Genomic DNA, 22,721 nt, shown 5'->3' with positions numbered 1-22,721 from the left:
GTTCTCCGAAGAACCCCCCACTCCTCCTGACCCGGCGCGAGCAGAAACCAACCTCCCCTTTCTGGTTGATGATGGGAACAGCGTACTGGAGCTTCACGTCATAGAAGAGGGACTCGAGGAAGACGTTCGCCACCCCGATGAGACTGTGGTTTTCCTGCTCGTCATAGAATGGGTCGGCGCGCTTAAAGTAAGACCGGGTTACCTGGAAAGGAGGTTGGAGACACGGCTTCAGGAAGGCCCTTGAAGCAAACGCCTGTGCCAGGCACCTTCGCCACCCCGATGGGGGCTTCTAGAGCCTCACTGCTTAGCTCTTCGCAATCCCACTCAGCCGCTCAGCAAGGAGCAAGCCCAGCCGTGCATCGGCACTTTGCTGATTCCCTAGTCTTCACAGGGACATCCCGACACAAGGCTGCTGACTGGGAGAGGAGACTGACTCCATGCTTCCCGCCTACCCGCTCCCGTCATTCCCCCTAAGCCCGCAGCCATGCTGCGCCCGGGAGGGGCTTCTCTGTGGCTGTGGCTGTTTTCGTGATGTGCGTGCGAGCACCCGGATGACCTTCAAGAGGAAGCCCGAGGCCTGCGGAGCACAGGCCCAGCGCACCTACGGTGGAGTCAAACTCCTTCCAGAGATGCTCTGAGGGTGTCCTAGCCATGCACCCCAATGCCCAGCCGGACCTGCACACGGCGGCTCCAGAGGCACAGCGGAAAAGGCCCAGTGTGGAGGAGGGACACCAGGGCCCGGGCTTGTGAGTAAACTCAGTCCCCAGGGGGGGCAGCCACCAGGACAGCCAGCGGCCAACACGGCTGCCGACGGTGCTGGAAGTCAGAAGGCACAGGGTCACGGGGCTAAGGGGGGCCAGGGAACTCCGGTTCTGAAACTGCCGCGGAGCTAAAAGACGGAGAGGCCAGAGAGACTCTTTGAGGGACAAATGACCTGGCTATCCCGAGGTGGGCAGCTCAGGCTTAGCCCGCGCGTGGGCAGCCAGGCAAGCCACTCACCGGAGAATCTTCCTCACACTCCTTCCACTCCTGGTACAGGTCTCTCATGTCCAGCAGCCTGTTGTCCAGTTTCTCCAGAGACCAGATCTGCTTCCCTTTCCCTTTTCTTCTCACCTGGATGGCAGGTTCGCTCAGAAGAGAGCCTCGCTGTAAAGACATCAGGAGCCACTGAGAGCCGCAGAGGGGTGTCATCCTGGTCGTCAGCACTGGTGTTCCACACCACCACATGCACATGCATGCACACACACATGTGCACACGTGTACACACATATGCACATATGCACACATACATGCACATGCATGCACACAAATGCACACACACGCGGGCCACCAGCTATACCCGAACTGCTCTTCTCACCCCTGTTCACACAAAATGTCCCAAAGATCCTGCAACGCTGATATCACAGCTTTACACCAAAGGACCATCCAAATGCTTACTCATGCTGAAAGTCACACTGAAATACACATCTGGGTGGTCACTGGGTATAAGAAGGCAGGTGAGGGCTCAGCGGTCAGGGGCTCATGCAGGGACCTGGATCTGAATCCCACTGCTGTCCACTGCTGCCTGGAGGCCGCAGTACCACCCACATCACTGGTCCCTGCAGGGAACCTTCTGGCCAGGAGGCAGAGGGTCCCTAAGCAAGGCTGGCTTTGCTCCGTCCCCTCCACACAGGTTAGAGAGATGGCTCCAAGAACTGGAGCATGTGATGCAGCCTTGCTGTGGTCCCCAAATTGAAGTTTCCCCTGAGCACCGCTGGGAGCAAACCCCAAGCACTGAGCTGGGTGCGGCCCCCAAATAAAATAATACAGAAGTAAATAAATTTCAATGAGTAGGATCTTAATGTGGCGCCAAACATAAACTGTTTAGAGCGCACATTGTGGAAAAATTTCCTGTTTGCCCATTTCGGGTCAATACCTATGTCCCGATGCAGAGTCTGAATCTCTAATTGAAGCCACATCACTCTCCCATCCCTGCTCCTTTTTGGGTTTGTATTTGGGCCACACCCAGCTGTGCTGAGGGCTTAATCCTGGCTCCGCATCCAAGGAGCATTCGGGTGGGGCTTAAGGGACCATCCCCTGTGATGGACATCAAGTCTAGAAGGACTGTAGGATGAAAGGGCATGAGGAAAGGGAGCTGAGGATGTTTCTGGAGAAGGTGCGCCCTGCCCAGCAGGGAAAGGGAAGGAAAGGAGTGCGACTAGAGAGAGAAGGGTGAGCACCGAAATGGGGGCCACTGAAGCCTGGGGACGTGGGATGGCTGAGCCCAGCGGCTCGCTGCATCTCTGCGGACGCCAATCTCACCTTTAAGTTGGCGTCGAGGCTGGAGGCGGGGATCTGCAAGGTCACTTTATACTCTGTTCTTTTATCCAGTTCTTCTGCGATGTAGCTCGCTTCTCTCACCAACAGGTTGGCTTTGACAATCTGTTCCCTCAGACGCATCAGGCTGTTATTCAGCGTCGCTTCTCTTTAACAGTAAGAAAGGAGCCGGGGTGAAGAAGGGGGTCCATCGGCTCACAGAACGTCAGAACACGGCCAACTGGGAGCCCCAGGACTGCTCTGCCCACAGGCCAGCAGGCACAGGAACTGGCCCCCACTCCAAGCACTGGCACCCTCACGTCTGGGAGCCCCCAGAGGGGGGCAGGGCTCTGGACCCACCAGGCCCAGTACCCGGCTAGATGGAGACTTTAACCCAGGGGGCCTGGGGTGGGCCTGCAGCGCTGCCTGTCCAGCCACCCCAGGACACAGTCTGCAGACCAGACTGACGAGGCAAGTGTGAGTTCCTTCACCAGACACTGTCAGCCCGCTCAGGGGTCCGCCTCTCATCAGCACCTGCTGTGCCAGAAAACCACCTTTCCTCTGCTGCCTCAGGGCGGAGCACAGCACAGTGAGAAAGTGCGACTCCCTCGCTGTGTTTCTCAGTTGGTTGGAGGTGGCTGTGAGCCACAACCGGCTGTGCTCAGGGCTTGCTCTACATTCAGGGATCACTCCTGGCCATTGACCATATGAGGCGACAGAGATGGAACGGGAGGTCAGTCGCAAGTGAGGCGAGTGCTCTCCAAGCTGTACTATCTCTCAGGCAGAGCACAGTTTCTGGGTGCAAACACAGACCATTTCAAACCCAAACACCACCCAGACCCAAGAGGGCTGCAGGGCACATGGGAAACTTCCATCTTTAAAAATGGGGGCTAGGGCCAGAGCGATAGCACAGCAGGGAGGGCTTTTGACTTGCAGGCTTCCGACCCGGGTTCGATATCCCTGGCATCCCATAGGGTCCCCTGAGCACCGCCAGGAGTGATTCCTGAGCACCACCGGGTGTGACCCAAATAGCAATCAATCAATCAATCAACCAATCAATAAACAAACAGGGGCTTGGAGGGAAGACCACGCAAGTGGCTCTGCCGTGAGGCTCTATTCAGTGGATTTCCCTCCCCAGGTCTAGGTCTTCCCGCGAAGCCCTGCCGGGGTGGGCAAAGGGGGCACCCACCTCTCCTCAGCCCACTGCCTCAGGCGCTGCTGGGCGCTGGGCGACTGCAGAGAGAACCTGTCTGAGCCGCGGCAGTTGTGCTTCTCGGGAGACAGCTTCCGCCGCAGCTGCTCCAGCTCCTGCTCGTACATGAGCCGCTGGCGCTCCAGCGCCGACCGCTTCTCCTCCTCGTGCTGCTGCTCCAGGCTGCTGAGCAGGGTCTGCATCGGGTCTGACAGAAACAGCGCCGGTCGGTCACGGGCAGAGACCCGGGGGAGTCTGCGGGGCTGCCCTGCGTGTCCCAGCACCATTCTAATACTAACGAAAAAAATCGCTTTTTTTCTGTTGTTGGTTTGGGGGCATATCTGGTGGGGCCGGGGTGGTCCCAGGGGTTGAACCCAGGCCGCCCGCATGTGGGGTGCAGTCTCTTGAACCACCATTCTAGCCCTAAAATTAGCTTCTTGGAGACAGTCGGGTATAAATTAGTTTTCCTCACTCCTCACAGCATATGCAGTTCTGCACTGTGTTGGATATATTCTGAACTCCCCTCTGGACAGAAAGAGCAGGTCTGTCGTCTGCTCGGCAGAGAAAAGAGAGAGGGCTGTGGCTCCGACACTCAGAGCCAGTAGCAGCCAAGGGTCAAGCCTAAGAAATTCCATCTGGAACAAAGTTTGCAGTGTGACATCGAGGCAAAAGGAAGAAGAAAACTTGAACTGATATAGCAAGGGCTGTGGTGAGGACAGAATGCAAACACGGTATTAGAACAATAGCTATCAGGTGTCACATGCTCATAAATGCTAGCCACTGTTACTAGGCCATACAATTTGAAAGGCACTTTGTGGAAAAACACAGATGCAGAGCATGATACAGGTATCAGATTACATATATATATGTATATATATATATATATATATCACCATAAATAGGCACCTGCTGAAAATTTTTATGGATAGAACAAAGTCAAAGACATGAAAAAAGTAGACAAGGAGACAGATCTCCATTCTGGTGACACTCGGAAGGCCTCGGTCATGGCTGTCCCTAACACGGCTTTGAGCAGAGGGGCCTGGCGGGCTGTGGCAGAGGCCCTGCAGGCTGCGGGCAAAGGCCCTGTAGGCTATGGGCAGGGAACCCTGTGGTCTACAGGCAGAGGGGCCCATGGGCTATGGGCAGGGGGCCCCGTGGGCTACGGGCAGAGGGTCCTGTGTGCTACGGGCAGGGGGCCCAGTGGCTGCTCACCGTTGTGGCCCAGCGCCTTCATGGTCACCTCCATCTGCGCATACTCGAAGTTGAAGTTGATCTCACTGGACACCTCGCTGGAGGAGTCTCCATCCACGTCCAGCTGCTCAGAGCTCGTGTCGTTCTTCACCAAGGTGTCTTGTTCCTCATCCTCTCGGTCGACTTTCTTTTTCTTTTTAGGCAAGTTGAGCCTTGGGGAGTGAAAAACCATTATTTCCCAAGCTAGCCCTTCCTCCTTCAGCACTGGCACTGCCTAGGTACTCAGGGACGCCAGTGAGGGGCAAAGCGTTCCTGCCTTTGGGACATCTGGGTTCTAGAACAAAAATAAAACACATCTGTACTAACGCAGGTCACTGACTCTGTTGGAGAGGGTCTAAGGGACCCTCAGACTGAAGGTGGGGACCTCAGCACTGGTGCCATTTGAGACCACTTACAAAAAGAGTGGGAGGCAGAGCCTAGGTCAGACGGGGCAGGAAAGGGCGGGACTGGAATTCTGGAGCAGTCAGGAGTCAGGCTGTGCGGAGCGAGTCCAGCAGACAGCACAGGGCGCTGGGAAGAGCAGCTCAACCCACCCTGGGGTGGTGTGCGCCCCGAGCCGAGCACCTGGCATTCGGTTTAGTTTGGGAAGAAGACCGGGGCAAAAAGTCCAAGCGCTTTTGCACACCCCTTGCCCCGCCTCCTCAGGAATCCAAACATCAACTGGCCAGCAGCGACGCTCCAGGCTCCTCTCCCAAGCCCAGCAGCCCAGACAGGATGAGGAAGAGACCCGGGTTCCAACGGAACAGAACAGCCTGCCCACTCTCCCTGCCGACACGACACCAATTTTGTTTGGAAAACAGTGTGTGCGGTTCCAGCTCGGACAATCGCCCGCCTCCTTGCAGCCAAGAGGCACGTTTTAGGGACAGAGCGGTGGGAAACACAGGGCTCGGGGAGATCCTGCTCTTCCTCACTGAGAAGACAGTCGGCAATCAGGACAAGCTCGCCCCGCCCCCTCTCTCTCCCTCCCTCCTCTCTCTCTCTCTCTCTCTCTCTCTCTCTCTCTCTCTCTCTCTCTCTCTCTCTCTCTCTCTCTCTCCTTCCCTCCTCTCTCCTCCTCCTCCCTTCATCCTCTGCAGCCAGAGAGGCCCACCCACCACCTTGGAGCAGAGGGCAGTGCAGGACAAGGGCAAGGCTGCTGCCAGGGCAGTGGCGAGAGGCTGAGCCAAGGCCAACAGCATCTTCCTTCAGACTTCCTGTCTAGGCAGCAGTGAGTCTGCGCTCATCAGAAATCAACTCTTTCATCCATTACAATCAAGTTTACCATTATCTGCAGCTAAAAGCCTTCCTAAATGAAATACGAATCTTATTTTATGCACAAGGCATAAAACTATTACTGTTTTCCTAAAAGTGAAATTTAAAAAATGAGCACATCAGGGGAAAAAAAATAATTTAGAAATTTCTTCTACCAGACACGAATCACCTTTCACTGAGGAATAAAAAGGAAAAGTCATGCAAATAAACCCACTATTTTTCCTGAGCGTACCATATCTCTGTCCTCGCGCCTAAAATCACACACTGAAGAAAAATGCAGAGTAAATACATACACTTCTAGTAAAGAAGTATGTGTGTCCTGGAAAAAAGGTATAATTTCTAGAGTGTTTTCTTCCTACTGTCTGTGCTTTTGTTCCCATCACCTCCCACCAGGCCGCAGGGCACGTCATACCTGAAGAAGTGATTGTTTCCCCACAGTATCCTGTCCCCGTGGTGCAGCTGCACAGCGCTGGACACAGAAGAGCCATTAACGAATGTCCTGTGGGCACAAGGGTCAAACATCTGCGTGAGGGTGGGTGAGAGGACACAACAGTCCCCTCTGCCTTTCCAGTACTACAGTGACGCCGCTGCTTGGGCGAGCAAACTCATGAGGTCCTCCCTGGAGGAATCTGGTTAGTGGGGTTCCCGTCACTTCTCCACCTAAAATGCTCACGGTTTGGGACAAGTGTAGCTGATGATTCTCCCGCACTTCTCAAAGTTCTGCCTTTGCTATGTAGCTTTCTAAGAGGCGAATGTAAAAAAGCATGATGGCAAATACAAGATGATGGTTCAGAGCCCAAATAAAAGGGAGCAACCTTGTATGCAAGGCAAATCATAAATACCTTTGATTTGGACAAAAAGAGCCCAGTCACCAGGGGGACTGGTCCACGGCTGGGAGCTGCCCCATGTGTGTGGGAGGTGGAGGGCAGTCAGGATAGAGAAGGGGCCAATGTGACAATAATGGTTGGAAATGATCAATCTGGACAAGAACTGAGTGTTCAAAGGATGTAAAGGGATATACATGATAAAGCACAATTCCCAAAAGGAGAAGGAGAGGGGGAGAGAGAGAGAGAGAGAGAGAGAGAGAGAGAGAGAGAGAGAGAGAGAGAGAGAGAGAGAGAGAGAGAGAGAGAGAGAGAGAGAGGAGAGAGAGAGAGAGAGGCTGCCATAGAGGAGGCAGGAGGGGAGGGAAATTGGGGACATTGGTGGTGATAGATATACACTGGAAGGGATAGGTGTTGGAACATTATATGACTGAAACCCAATCATGGACAAATTTGTAACTGGTAAATTCAATTTTATTAAAATAAATAAATAAAAGAGCCAATCCATGAACCCTAGTTCTGGCGTGAGTGTGGCATCATGGTGCTGCCTTCGCTGGGCTCACTCCCAGCCATGCCTCAGGGTTGTAGGGAGGGCGTGAAGCCTGAGGGGCGAGTGGCTACTCTGGCTACAGTGCCAGGGCAGCGTATGCCCTCTCTCTCTTGAACAAAGACCTAGGACGCCTAGCCTTCCCCATCAGCGGGACGGTTTCTCAATACTTAAGGACTTTAGGGATGAAATTTGTGATACTCTAAATGCCATGATATCATAAAGTGGATCATCATTGGGAGGACCAACGTCAGGTGAATTAACCATCACCTAGAGCTGTTACAGATGGTGCCAGCCTGAGACGGAAGGAAACAGCCCAACTAACATCCAGTTCCATGATGCTGTCTCCATTCACTCTTTCCTCTTGGTGCTGGACTTGCACATGTGTCAGGGACAGAGGTCTTTGCTCTCATGCAATACGGAACCAGAAGGGAACACCCCACAGGAGCACCATGTGAAGGGCAGACCCTGGGGACCACCCTCAGGAGCACAGGGAGCACGGATGATGTCACCCAAGAAAGGAAGTCCCGCCAGGAGAAAGGCAAGAGCTGAAGCCTGGCGGGGCAGAAGACCAGCAGACGCAAAGCAGGAGGAGATGGACAGGGGCAATCTGGCCTTCAGCACAAAACACAGCACAAAGGCTGGCAGGGGACCCTGGAAAAAGGTGAGGCGTGCCCACGACTGGGGAGGGCCCAACTACGGCCTTGGGAGCAGGCAGCGAGACAAAGGGCTGGGTTTCTGAGCGACAACAGAGTTGATAAAGGCCTGGGGAGATGGCTGAATGGGCTGGAGTGCACATTTCATAGGCAAGAGGGCTGGGTTTGATCCCCAGCACCACAAGCTGGTCCCTGAGCACTGCTGGGAGAGCTCTGAATACTAAGCAGAATGACAACAACAATAATAACCAGAGAATGGAAAAAATATGGAGACCAACTGGGATATTAACTAAGAGAACTTAGAAGCAACCAAAAGCCAATTCCATAGACCATCCATGTGGAGTGACCTTTCTTCCCCTTAAAAGGTACCAATGTTAGCACGCATGAAAGCACAGTACCTGGTGTTCTTCTGTGGCGTCAGCATGACCTGGCCTTCTGGCGTGATGTCTATGATACAGTGCTCCGGGAGAATTCCCATTCCACACAGCTGGATATCTTGGGAATTTGCAGAACCTATCAGTGTATGCTCCTATAAGAAAAATCAAATGGGCTGATTAATATTAGACGCTCACAAAGACAAATGCCATATTCTCTTACATCCTCTTTTGCTGATCCACTACCTTAACTCAAAGAATTTTAAAGCAAATAAAAATAGGGGGATTTCTGGCTCACTCTGAAACTCATTCTACAAGTTTTATTTCCTTTTAGGGAATTCTGCACTAGGTTGAGTTATGCCTGTTAAAACTAAAACTATAGTTTTATATTCATGCTCATATGATATTCATTATTCCCACTGTACGCTTTCCTTAAATTCCATTGTAATCTTCATTCCAAATATTTTATACAACCCTCACAGCCTAATCCATGTACCAATGAAACTTTAAAATCACTGATGCCGAAACAAGCTACTTAATTTATTTATCACTTACTGATTGCATTCAAGATGGTCAGGGGCTGAAGCAATAGTAAGGCAGGGAGGGCACTTGCCTTGCATGTGGCTGACCTGGTTTGATCCCCAGTACCCCATACGGTCCCTCTAGCCCCACCAGGACTGATCCCTGAGCACAGAGCCAGGAGTAACCCCTGAATGTCGGCAAGTGTGGCCCAAAAACGAACAAACAGAGAAAAAGATGGTCAACTACAAAGAAAGGTTATTCAAGAGGTGGGAGACAGCTCAGGGGGGACAAAAAGATGGTCAACTACAAAGAAAGGTTATTCAAGAGGCGGGAGAGAGCTCAGGGGGGCTGAGAGCAGGCTTTAATCATGCCCCGAGCACTGTAGGTTCCCCCAAAGCCCACACACCAGAAGTAGCCTTGAGCATTGCTAGGTGTGCCCCTGCCAAAAAAAAAAAAAAATCCACACACCAAAATAATTAAGTTGAAGGTTACATAAGCATCACAGAGTCTCTCTGAGCCCCGTGGAAGATGTGAGAGCGGATGACTCTCCTTGCCTTGAGCTCGAGGACTCGATTCTCTCAGGGGACCACCAGCCTCGCCCAGTCCAGCAAATATCAGAGATCCCAGATACAGCGGACACGGTGTCTTGGGGCCAAGCAAAGCGAGGACAGGCCATCCACACAAGACAGAAGCAAACCAGGCAGTGATGCACGGCCCCTTCGTGGCCTGTCTAACAGACCTGCCTCCGTCAGTTTGGACGGAGCAAATGGACAGTGGATTCTGTCCCAGAAAACAGTCCCACAAGCTGGAGCCAGGAGCTGAGGGTCTCTGCAGCTACAGCAGAGCTGGCACCGGGCAGCCAGTTGCCAGGCCTGCCCATCAACTAGGGAATTCAGGGGCAAAGAAATGAAAAATGCCTGACCTCTAAATTCCTCCATCCCACATCCGGTATTGCTTTACTGAAGCAAAGACCCTGTTCTTGGCGCGAGATCTGGCTCTGAAGTGAGCTTTGTCATGAATAGCCTCTTGTGGCGGGTCAGCTTGGACAGTGAAAACAACATGGCCCGATTCCGCCATCCCGGGCGGCCTCCCGGCACCTCCGCACGGGACGAGCGGCAACATTTGGATGACTCCCCACGGCCTCTCAACAACTCCTTTGTGAGTTTTCTGGTTAAGGATCAGATTGAACTCAGGGCTTTTGCCTTGGATGTATGTGTTTGTGTGTCCCACTGTGAACTTCATTGCAAGAGAAAGGAAAAGAATTCGCAGCTCTGGGAAACGGAAAGGGCACCGGACTGAAGTCCCATTCTGCCGGGGGGCAGAGCCCCAAGGCGCTGGAATACCCACTGCAGAATTCTAACAGAGAGCAGGCTAGCAGTCTCAGACAAAGGGGGTGGCCTACAGCAAAACTGGGAGGCACTTTCCATTGGGACAATGAGTGGTTTTTTGGGTTTTTTTTTTCCCCTATTTCTGAAAAAGGACTGGTGGGCCACGTAAGTTGGGGAAACTCTGATTCAGAAGCACAGGGGATAACACCTGCTTTCTGAAAAGACAAATTACACAGGGCCAGGGAGAGAGCAACAGCTCCACCACTTATGGGTGGGAGCCCTGGGCTGCCTCCAGCACTGCCAACGGCCCCCCAGGACTGAGAGGAGTGACCAGCAGTAGCCCTCGAGCACCAGCGGGTGTGGCCTGGAAAGCCAATCATAAATGCATCAAGTAATGTATCTAGGGCACCACGAAGTGAGTCAGGTGTCGGGGGATGGACTACGGACTAGCATATGTGTCCAGAAACAGTGCTTCAGTTTCTATGTGATCTCTGGGTATCCAATCTCCCTTAACCCTCAGAGGAAGCCTGACAGAGACATTTTCCGCTGACAGAGGCGAGGCCGAGTCTGGGGCCTGGAGCGGGCAAAGCCTTGACTGAGGTGGACCAGCCACAGCAGGGGCCGCCCTCCCTGCAGGCAGGGGACAGCACCTGCTCCCCACACCTGCCAACATGTGGATGAGGTGCAGAGAAACGAGACCAGGTGGAAAACCCCATCGACAAAGGGGCCTGGCCCGATGATGACCCAGGACAATCAGCCCAGGACTTCTAGTCGAACCTGAGGGCCTGACTCTACATCATGAATTCACAAATGCCTTTAGAAGTTAAGTCACGGGCTGCTTCAGGCTTACTGAAGGTTTCTAACCTTACCTGCCCCGTACTTTTACCTTCCGAGTCACCTTAGTAAAACCTGCAGAGACAGTTCCTCGATTATGGGGTGTGTCCATGTAATTCCTCCTAATATCCAGTAACTATACGTTAAAGTCCTATCATTCATTCCATACGTCATCCGTGCTCCGGGCTTACCAGGGGCTGTTCTGCAGAGCGCCTCCCGGCTTATGCAGTGTCGGGATCGTATCTACCCGGATAGTCATCTCGGGTTTTCCTGATCCGTCCTCTGAATACAGACTTTGATTTGTACAATGCTGGGTTTTGTTCTGCTCTGTACTCATGCTCTCAGTCTCTCAGTGATGGCTTGCCTCCCTTTCACAGAAATCGGGAAACTCAAATTTCAAGTTTTCCTCAGAGTTACAGGAAATAGGAATTCCCTATCAAGCATTCCCTAAGAACATTACTTCTTTTACACATTTTCTCTCGTGGGCTAACAAACCACAAACAAAAAAGGTGTTTTACATACACATATCAATGAGGATTTGTGTACTTATTTTTTTTTAAATTTTATTGAATCACCGTGAGATAGTTACAAGCTTTCATGTTTGGGTTACCATCACACAATGTCTAACACCCATCCCTCCACCAGTGCACATTCCCCACCACCGATATCTGGGGTATACTCCCCTTTCCCACCCTCCCCCTGCCTCCATGGCAGACAATATTCCCCATACTCTCCTCTCTCTACTTTGGGGCATTATGGCTTGCAACACAGACACTGAGAGGTCATCATGTTTGGTCCATGATCTACTTTCGGCACACATCTCCCATCCCAACTGATTCCTCCAGTCATCATTTTCTTAGTGATCCCTTCTCTATTCCATCTGCCTTCTCCCCTCCGCAAATGAAGCAGGTTTCCAGCTATGGGCAATCTCCCGGGCCCTTGTATCTACTAGCTGGGGCAATCCTCCTGGCCCTTGTATCTACTGTCCTTGGGTGTCAGCCTCATGTTATGTTATTCTATACTCCACAAATGAGTGCAGTCCTTCTATGTCTGTCCCTCTCTTTCTGACTCATTTCACTTAGCATCATACTCTCCATGTCTATCCATTTATAAGCAAATTTCATGACTTCATCTCTCCTAACACTGCATTTTATTCCATTGTATAGATGTGTACTTATTTTTTTATATAAATCAGATGAAACAATAATAGGTCTCATGCTTTGTCAGAAAAAAATTCCAGAATATTATTGTTTGCCTTATTAGATAGAGTAAGACAACCTGGGGGTGGGGGGCTGGAGCAATAGCACAGTGGGTAGGGCATTTGCCTTGCATGCGGCCAACCTGGGTTCGATTCCCCGCATCCCATATGGTCCCCCGAACACCACCAGGAGTAATTCCTGAGTGCAGAGTCAGGAATAACCCCTGTGCATCTCCAGGTGTGACCCAAAAAAGAAAAAAATAAAAGACCACCCAGGGAAGCAGCAACCTGGCTCAGAGAGCCAAGTGCAGGCCTGGCATAGGCAGCACTAAATGCCGCCTGAACATCCCCAAGCTGGGCCCTAAGCCCCCTGTTCCCTACCCACCTCAAGCACTGCCCAGGACAGCACCTGCAACAGCTTTTTAAAAAGGGGAGAGGAGTGCCAGGGAGGGGACTCAAGGGGTTGGAAAGTGAGTTTTGAGCGACGGAGTCCCAGTTCCAAGTGCTGCCCCAGGCACAGCCTGCTGTGCCCCCAGCCTCCCTGCCTGAGGCTATAGAGGGACCAGAGCCATGATACAACGGGTGAAGTGCTGCCTTGCATCTCACCAACTGGGGTTCAAGCCCCAGCACCCCATATGGTTCCCCAACACCCACCAAGAGTGATCCCTCAGTGCAGAGCCAGGAGTAAGTCCTGAGCACTGTCCCTGGGTGTGGCCCCCAAAACAAACAGCAAAAACAACAAAAAAAATCCAAGACTATAAAGGGAAACTGATCCCAGAAACTCAAGACTTTCCTACATCCTGTTTTTTCCAACAAAAATAAGCAAGGTATTATAAGTTTGGACTGGACTGATAACACAGTTGGGTAGGGCATTTGCCTTGCACGCGGTCAACCGGGTTTGATTCTTCTGTCCCTCTCGGAGAGCCCAGCAAGCTACCGAGAGTATCCTGCCCGCATGGCAAAGCCTGGCAAGCTACCCATGGCATATTTGATATGGCCAAAACAGTAACAAGTCTCACAATGGAGACATTACTGGTGCCCGCTCCAGCAAATCGATGAACAACGGACGGAGAACAGTGCTACAATGCTACCTTACAAGTTTAAAGCAACCCTGTGGGACAGACTCTGGCAGCAGGAAACAGGAACAAAGCACATGACCTCACCTTTAAGTAGTAAACCAGAAGTTCATTGAGGGCGGGGTCAGCGTTGAGGTTAACGAGGAAACACTTATCATCCCCCACTTTGATTCCTGAAGACTGAAGGGATATTCCAAGGCTCTCCAGCTGTTTCTGGCGCTCCTACACATGGAACAGAGAGACAGTCACTGCAGTTCCGAGGCTTGGGCCTTAGGGTAGTGTTGTTACTGAAAACCTCTAGCATTCACATAAGGGATCTCAGGACCTGGCATGGCAAAGCAGAACTTGTTTCTCCCTCAAAACTATCTAATGCTCTTTTGTTTTACTAATTAAACTTTTCTTGGGGCGGGGGTGGCAGGAAAACAGGAAGTGCAACTGGTGGGCGCATACTGTGCAGGCAGGAGGCCTGGGCTCGACCCCCAGCACCACACGGCCGCTGGTGCACCAGTAAGGGAGACCCCCAAGCTCAGAGCCACGAACGGCTCCCAAGCACTGCTGGGTGTGGCCCCAAAACAAAAAATTTAAAGCTTTTTACAAAAATGGACCCACTGCAAACACAACCAAGTACTATACATTCTTGAAAATAAGCAACATTGTGAATTAATCTTTTTTTAAAAAACCTAATTCTACACATGTGAGCAAATGCGCATGTCTTTCAGTCAATTCATCTTTCTAAAACACGAAGATGGCCATGTTTTCCCAGGTGACGTCCTCAGTGTCAGACTCCCAGGCAAGCCCTCTGTCTGGTGTCCTGCTTCTGCCTACCATCCTGTCACCCGCTTGGGGACCCAGAACCCCAGCTCAGCTAGCCCCAAGAGCACCAAGACCCGCCTGAGCTTACGAGACCTCGCATGAACTCTCTCACTGAGGCTTGCCCTCAGACTCGGCAGCTGTCCCTGGTAGGAGACATACCCAGCTGTGTCTTTGTATGGCACACACCCGTGGGATAGCTTAAAGATTAAAATTTTAAATCTATGAAGACTTTTAAAAAATGTACCCCACGCATGAAACATCCCTGGTCACCAACCCGGCACCAAGGTAGGATGAACAAAGGGCCATCTGCCTCGCCCTTGACTGACAGAACATCACCCATAGCCAGGGGCAAAAAAAAAAATGCGTACTTAAGTGAAATTACAATGTTGAGGTGGGTCAGGTGTGGTCAAATCATGCCCCTGGTCAAAACCCAAGCTGCCACTTAGTTTTGTAAATAAAGTTTCATGGAGCGTAACTATACCCATTTACTGACATATTATTCATGGCCTCGATGGCAGAGCTGGACTGCAGTGTCCTTGAAGAGTGGGATATCTACTGACACTTGATAGAAAAAAATCATTCAGCCTATGATACCAGAAGTGATATTTATTTTATTTTATTACGTCAGTAATATATATTTTCTCATGTGATACTGATTTTGTTTTGAGACCTCACAGCAGTGCTCAGGAATCGCTCCTGGTGGGCTCAAGGGATCATATGGGGGTGTCTGGGGGAATCGGACAAGTGCAAGGCCAGCAATTTATTACTGCGATACTTCCCTGACCCCTCATGGTATACTTCTTTTTTTTTTTTTTGCTTTTCGGGTCACACCGGTGATGCCCAGGGGTTATTCCTGGGTTTGCATTCAGGAATTACTCCTGGCGGTGTTTGGGGGACCATACGGGATGCTGGGAATTGAATGAAGGTTGGTCACGTACAAGGCAAACACCCTACCTGCTGTGCTATTGCTCCAGCCCTATACTTTTAATATGTGAACTTATTCCTAGACATTGCAAACATTCCTTAATCAAAGTTTTGAGTGGCCTACACAGCAGAGATTTGACAGTATCCCCCTATTGTGCCACTTTTTGGTTTAGATAAAAATTTTGTGGGTTTTTTCCTTGCAATTATAAAAACTCAAATTGCAGGAAAATGCCTAACTATAGATGCTAGTTTCTTACTGCTGCCCTAGAGAATCATTCACTTTTATTCCTTCCTCCCCTCATGTTTGCTCGATAGCCCTGATGACCCTCTGTCCCGTGACATTTATTCCACATTTAGTAATCAATATTGGACAGAGGTCAGAAAGTCATAACCGAGGGGCGTGGAAGCACACAGCACAGAGGGGCCATATGGAGACTTGGAGGAGACCCACCCAGCGGTGCCGGGGAGCCTCCGGAGAAATCCCAATCCACTGGCTTCCCACGGATACTCCCCAGAGCTGCCCAAGCACAAACCACTTCTTCCCTCGATAACCTACTAATAATCTGTGACCACCACCCAGAAGGACATTCCGGGAACTGTGAGTGTGTGTTGCAAGGAAGTCAATGATCAACAGAGCAGGGCTGGTCCAGTGAGACAGAAGAAAGCTCACCATGCAAAAAAAAAAAAGGTGGGGAAGGAGTGGTTTGTGTGTACTTGGGAGGTAGCTGAAAAGATTAGTTCATGTGCTTTGCAGGTGGGAGACCCAGATTTGATCCCCAGCCCTGCATCTCTGCATCCCAAAAAACCAGGAAAGAAAAGAGAAGGGAGGAAGGAAAGGGGGAGGGAGGGAAGGGGAGGGGAGGCACAGGAATGCAGTCTCATTGCAGCAAAGTCTGGCCTTGTAGATAGAGAAACAGAGAACTGGGTAAACTGAGGCCTGGGTGGAGAGCACAGCCTAGGAAGAAGGGTATAAAAGGAAGGTGTCCGCAGACCCACAGCTTGGCAGGGTCTACGCTTCACCAGGTGGCCCAAAAGCTCACAAACCAGTTCCAAACTGGACAGCTAAGAGAAAGGCTGCGAATGGAGGGAAACAAACAGCGAAACGCAGAGAAGTGCTGCACTGGCCGGTGCTCGCTCTGTAAATGGGAGGCTTCGAGAATAACCCTGAGTATGGTACAGATAAACCAAGACCCGCTGTTTGCAGAGCTTCAATGCAGCTGGGGGCTGGACGCATGGGAGTTGACTCTTCCCCCCTCACGTTTTGGTCTAGTTTGAAAAAAATACATTTTTAAACAGTAACGGAAACTGACTCCAATCATGGCACTAATCTGACCTTTCAACTCCACAAGGGCGGGACCGCCCATCAGGCACATGGAAAGATGGGTGTGCTTGGGTGACAGGCGGTAGCCGGTTCCCGGGATCCGCCTCCAGACCCACCTGTGCGATCTCCTCGGTCTTCCTTAGCTTCTCCTCCCACGTCACTGTCATTTCCTGGATGAGCTTCTCCGATTCCTCCAGCCGGTCTTTGAGCTCAGGAGATTTCATTGCCTACAAGCAAAGTGTTGGTTTGTGAAGTGCCTGCGGGACACCGTAGAGAAGGCAGAAGCGAAGTCCAGGGCACAAGCAAGAGTTAGCACCGGGAACGCGGGTGCCCCCGGGACCTACCAGCAAGAGCCACATGTGCCACAGACGCAGGCCCTAGGCACCAAATGCCCACCAGGTTGTCCACGAGGGACTGGAAAGAAGCCTCAAACCCTTCCCTTTGCCTCCAACCAACAGTCAGCACGAAGCTCCGGACCTGACGAGGCAGAAACTGCAGCTCTGACAGCCTGACAGGGCTCAAGAATCACCTGATGGCTGATTCCACACCCACGGCTTCCAGACTCAGTTTACAGACAGAACAAATTTGAACAAAATGCAAACTGCACGGTATTATTAATACCAGGAAGGCAGAAAACAAGATGTCAAAGAATCTGGATTAACTGTGAAATTATCCCTGTGGATCAGGCTACAATTCAACAGGTGAGAATACGGTCACTGTGAGTGCCCTGACCGCGTATGGAAGAGACTTAGTGCCAGACAGGTGCTGAGGGGAAGGGGGCTGTCACCCCGCGTCCAGGAAGGACCCCCACTTCGGGACCAGGCACAAATGAAAGAGTACCCAGACCATATCCCTACGACTCCTAAGAGGCTGCAGACCAACTAGAATTGTGTGTTTTCTCAAACCCACGGGGAGTGAGCAGCAAGTCTCAGTGACTATACAGTTAGAAAGAGCACTTCTCCGACGGGGGGAGTTCTGCGGTGAACCGCTGTTTTACAAACAGAATCAACCCACAAAAGTGTAGATTAGGGTGTACAAGACTTCCCTTAGATAGTAAGGTGGCAGTTTCACCTCAACTGGTTATCGAATGATAAAACAGAAATCTGATTCTGCTCCCAGTTATCTATGCCCAGGAAACACCATTTTTCACACTGAAATGAATAAAATTTGATGGTTCTCTCTCTCTCTTTCTCTCTCTACTCTTTCTCTTTTCCCCTCTCCTCTCTTCCCTCTCTATTTTCCTCTCCTCTCTCCTCTCTCTCCCCTCTCTCTCCCTCTCTCTACCCTCTCTCTCCCTCTCTCTCCCTTTCTCCTCCATCTCCTCTCTCCCCACTCTCTCCATCTCTCTCTTCTCTCCTCTCCTCTCCCTCCCTCTTTCTTCCTCTACCTCTTCTCTCCTCTCCCCTGTTCTTCCCCCCGCACCCCGTTCTACCCCTAACCCCCCTGCCCCGCCTCCCTCTCCTGCCTGTACCCTGGAAACTCCATTCTCTTTACTCCCCCCTTATCATCCGATCCTCTAGCTCCTCTAGAACCGCATTTCCATGGGAGCTCTCTCCTTTGCCTGGCCCTCAGACTTTTCTCCCATAGGAAACTCAGAAGCTCTCAGGGGGCTGCTGGCCCCGGGGAGGCTGGGACTGAGGAGGGAGCACTGGGGTGTGAGAGTCGCACCTCGGCTTTGGTCAGCTGCTCCCGCAGCTTCTCCACCTCTTCGCGCAGGTCCCGGATGATGCGGGCGTTGGGGTCCTCGTTCACCACGGCGTGGTTCACGATGTGCTTGGCACGGTCGGCGTAGCGCAGCGTGGACAGGGTCTCGTCATAGTTATCCGCCGCCGGGCTCACCGTGGCCACCATGGCCGTCTTGCTGTTTCCCCCGAGACTGTCCTGGAGGGGAAGGGACACTGAGTCACAGTGGCAAGCGGACAGTGGGTGGGGGAGTGGAAGTCAGGAACGGCGTGGCGGCACCCCGAGGGAGAGACACGTGAGGAAGAAAGCAGGCCTGCGCCCTCGAGTCCAAGGGGCGCGCTCTGGAGCTACTCCTGGGCAGAGAGTGAAAGAAAACGCAGTGAAGCCTACGTCCATTTCACGCTCAGAAAAATTAACTCTAAGCCCTAGCATCCTCTTTCTGTTTGTGCTTTGTTCTGTTCGGGGCCAAGAGGCAGCAGAACTCTGGGGCTGCTTTGGTGCCAGAGGCCGGGCCCTGGGGACCCTGCAGACCGGGCATGTGCTCCGGCCACCGAGCTGCCCCGCAGCCCAGTTTGTCTTCTCTGACAAGCCTTCCCGTACCCCACGGGAAGAGAAAATGCACTGGGCTGCAAGGGAGAAACACATGCAGTTTATGCTGCAAAACAACAAATACTTAATATCTTAAATCCTGAGTGGAAATGCAACAGTTAGCTGACAGGACACAGCAACAAAGGAAGTGGCACTCATTCGGGGGGGGGGGGGGCCCGGAAAGCATAAAGTCTCTTGTGTATTCTTTAATTGTTTAATTAGGCAAATCAAATGAGCTTTGTTTCGAAGGCAGCAATTGCAAATTAAATGGACAGAGGAAAGAAATTTAATTTTGGAAAGTCATGATTTTTTTTTTTAAACTGAAAGAATTCTTTTTAAGTCACCTAATCAAATTACTTCATTATACAGGCAAGAAATCGAGACCCCGGAAGAGTGGCAGACTTGGCAAAGGTCATAAGGGTCGGCTGGAGTAGGGCAGAAGTGATTCATTCATTCAACTCTCCGTGGCCTTCACCACCCAGAGGGCCATGCTGAGGAGCAAACGCTTTACAAGACAACCAAAGCAGGAAGACAGGCGGGAAGGTCTGGGAAAACACACCAAGGTTACAGTGATTCCCAGAGAAAGTGGCATCTGAGATCTAAAAATGAATGAGCATCATCAAGAAAAAGAAAAGGTGGGCCAGAGAGATAGTATATTGGATAGGGCACTTGCCTTGCATGCAGCCGACCCAGGGTCAATCCCCAGCATCCCATATGGTCCTCAGAGCCAGCCAGGAGTGATTCCTGAATGCAGAGCCAGGAGTAACCCCTGAGCAACTCCGGGTGTGGCTCTTCTCCCAACCCCCCCCCCAAAAAAAACAGCAGAATAAAAAGGGCCAAAATAACACAAAACACTAAAACAAAAGGCAAGGGCTGGGCTGGAACCATAGCACAGCGGGTAGGGCATTTCCCTTGCACACGGCCAACCCAGGTTTGATTCCCAGCATCCCATATGGTTCCCTGAGCACCGCCAGGGGTGATTCCTGAGTGCAGAGTCAGGAGTAACCCCTGTGCATAGCCAGGTGTGACCCAAAAAGAAAAAAAAAAAAAGCAAGGGCTGCAGGCTTCGCATGCAGGAAGCTCTGGTTCAGTCCCCAGCACTGAAAAGTCCCCTGAGCCCTGAGCACTGCAGGAGGCATCCCTGAGCACAGAGGAGGGAGTAACCCTTGAGCACCAAAATGAAACTAAGGAAGACTGAACACACAGAAATTGCGATAATTACCTGGGTTCTCTAAAAAGAGTTTCATTTTGTTCTTAAAGTCTTTTCAACAGTGTCTCTCAACACTGGGGAAGTTGGGTGTTATCCCTTCGGATGAAAAAAAGGGGCACAGCCTCGGAGAAAGATGATAAGGGGCTGTGTCTTGTCCTGGTCCCTGTCCCCTGCCATGGGGGGAAATGGGGACATACCAATGACCATCCCTATAGGAAACAGCTCGTGGGCATAAAGCCCTGGATGGTTCCAGGAGCTCCAGAAACAAGGTGTCCTGACTCCAGCTTCAAAGCTGGACCTCCAGTTATTACTCAGGAGCTGTGACGTGGCTCAGGTGGCAGATCACACGACTGGCATGTGTGAGACCCTTGCTCAATCACCAACCCTGTGTGGCCCCAGGCTCTACCAGTTGGAGCCCCAATAAGAACTTTAAAAAAAATTACTATAGGCATTTTCAGGCTGGAGCAATAGCACAGCGGATAGGGTGTTTGCCTTGCAGGCAGCTGACCCAGGTTCAATTCCTCTGCCTCTCTTGGAGAGCCCAGCAAGCTACCTACCGAGAGTATCTCACCCGCACGACAGAGCCTGGCAAGCTACCCGTGGCGTATTCGATATGCCAAAAAACAGTAACAACAAGTCTCACAATGGAGATGTTACTGGTGCCCACTCGAGCAAATCGATGAGTAAGGGGATGACAGTGATAAGTGACAGTGATAGGCATTTTCAGTCAACTTATATTAAATACTTCCTACTGTCAGTTTCAATGTACTGAAACAGTAACAATGAAATAACAGGGGCAATATTTTTATGTCCTTCAAATCAGACATATCCTAAAAACACTCATGAATTATCAGAAAACTTTTCTGTGAAAAGTTTGAGGAAGAAGTCTCTTAGCAAGACTTCTTGTAGAAATCAAACAAATGAGATTTCAAGCTTAACTGTTGCCAAATGAACCAGAACAATTAGCTCATTGGCGGTGAAATGTGTTGTAATACCCCTTCAATTCAAGAGTGACGTACAAGTGGTTTTCTAACGACTAAGAATTTGTTTGCTTATCCCTTTGTTTGAAATTTCCACAATTTGACTGTGCTTTGGTCAAAGGCAGGATTCCACTCAAGTTTCTACTTCGGCAAGTTTCATTTACTACGGTCTGTGCAAATAGTACACAGAATTTTAACGAGTCAAGTTGAAGACCAAGGAAACTTCAGCAGGACAGAGAGCAGAAGGAAGCAGGCTCTTGCTCCCAGGGGACCAGGCAGCTGTGCCTAACTCAGCCTGATGTTCTCAACACCTGTCACAAACGCGGCAACAGCAAGCCCTAAAGATCACAGGAAGTTAGAGAAACAAGGTCCAAAGTACGAGCCCGCCCAGCACAGGGAGTGTGAGAGAGTAAGTGTCCAGGGTTCACACTGTCCCTTTTCGATACGCCCCAAATCTCAAAAGCAAGAGTGACACAGCACACACCAACTTCAACCTTCTCCCAGGTTCTGGTGAGTCAGAAGCGACCCGTGCTAAATCCATCAGGCTGTGGTCACATTTCAGAGCCACGAGACTGGATGAACGGGGTGAGGGGAATGCTCAGCGGGCAGGACGGTCCACTCTGGACTTCCCCTTCCACCAACCACCCAGAGCATGCCAGGAATGGGGGCGAGGGGGCGGAGGTGGGGAGGGGAGACTTACTTTGAGCAGCCAAGTGAGGACGGAGTCACGATAGGGAACGAATTTGTTCTTGTTTTTGCCAGCACTCTGGTCTGCCAGGGCGGAGATGACCAGGCCGAGGGTGGTGAGGGACCTGCAGGGAGACGTGTGAGAAGCAACGACACCGCACAGCGCGTGCCTGCCCTCGTGGCGGTGCACGGACAGCGCTGCTATCAGCATCCCCATCTCCTTTTCAACCCTAACACCCCTGAAAGTCAGTCTCCCTCTAATACTAGTGGCCGAAACCATAAAACTGCTTAGCTCAGTTCCCCCCAACTGTTGTAAACTAAAAATGTGAACTGTTCATCTTTAAGGAGAACCGCACAAACACAGCCTGTCTTTAAGAAAGGAAGCCAGGGGCTGGAGCAATAGCATGGCGGGTAAGGCGTTTCCCTTGCACGCAGCTGACCCAGGTTCGATTCCCAGCATCCCATATAGTCCCCTGAGCACTGCCAGGGGTAATTTCTGAGTGCAGAGCCAGGAGTAACCCCTGTGCATTGCCGGGTGTGACCAAAAAAGCAAAAATAAATAAATAAATAGATTTTTAAAAAGGAAGCCACAAACAGGACATGAAAACACAGCCCCTCCCCCAACTCCCACCCTTGCCCCCAGAGGCTGGGGCAATAATATAGGGCATCTGCCTGCATACAGCCCACCTGGGTATAATTCACAGCCTCCCATCGGGTCCCCCGAGCTGAGCCTGTCAGGGGTAATCCCTGAGCATAGAGCCAGGAGGAACTCCTGAGCACTGTGGGATGTGTCCCTAAATGCCCCTCCTCCCGAAGTAAACTAAATGCAACTGAAATGGACGGAGCCCATCATCACACAGCTTTGGGTGTCTGTGTTCAGGGTCTCGGGCTGGGACAATGTCACACTTCTGTGCTGTGTGTCTGGGGAACCATAAGGACAGGAAAGATTCAGATTCCTGTGCCCAGGAGCTCACAGCTTAGCCCAAATTTAGAAACCATCGCTGGTGAAAGAAGCTTGAGGCATGGACTATGGAGGCAAGGCCGTCATACAGCAGCGAGGCCCACGTGTGCTCAGGGCTGAAGACCTGTCACTTTCGTGGTTCCCAGGCTGCCCAGGCCCCACCCGAGGCAGGGGCCAATGTCTGGAGAGAATTTGGAAGGGGCTTG

General features: G+C 51.5%; 1 protein-coding gene across 3 annotated transcripts in view; it reads right to left on the bottom strand.

The window, feature by feature from the left end:
- KIF13B (kinesin family member 13B) overlaps positions 1 to 22,721 on the bottom strand; it is a 146,546-nt gene that overhangs the window by 56,690 nt on the left and 67,135 nt on the right. For all 3 annotated transcript variants that reach the window (XM_055142214.1, XM_055142222.1, XM_055142219.1), the window contains exons 10-20: positions 21,568 to 21,679; positions 18,075 to 18,287; positions 16,523 to 16,633; positions 13,436 to 13,570; positions 8,415 to 8,545; positions 6,402 to 6,488; positions 4,700 to 4,890; positions 3,485 to 3,695; positions 2,302 to 2,464; positions 1,000 to 1,146; positions 53 to 202 (exon numbers count right to left, since the gene is read on the bottom strand). In XM_055142214.1, coding sequence (XP_054998189.1) covers positions 53 to 202; positions 1,000 to 1,146; positions 2,302 to 2,464; positions 3,485 to 3,695; positions 4,700 to 4,890; positions 6,402 to 6,488; positions 8,415 to 8,545; positions 13,436 to 13,570; positions 16,523 to 16,633; positions 18,075 to 18,287; positions 21,568 to 21,679 — 1,651 coding nt within the window. The remainder of the gene's footprint in view (positions 1 to 52; positions 203 to 999; positions 1,147 to 2,301; positions 2,465 to 3,484; positions 3,696 to 4,699; positions 4,891 to 6,401; positions 6,489 to 8,414; positions 8,546 to 13,435; positions 13,571 to 16,522; positions 16,634 to 18,074; positions 18,288 to 21,567; positions 21,680 to 22,721) is intronic.

The sequence above is a fragment of the Sorex araneus genome, chromosome 1, assembly GCF_027595985.1.
Source record: "Sorex araneus isolate mSorAra2 chromosome 1, mSorAra2.pri, whole genome shotgun sequence".
NCBI lineage: Eukaryota > Metazoa > Chordata > Mammalia > Eulipotyphla > Soricidae > Sorex > Sorex araneus.
Note: the sequence above shows the minus strand (reverse complement) of the source record. Positions and strands in the feature narration are given on the sequence as shown.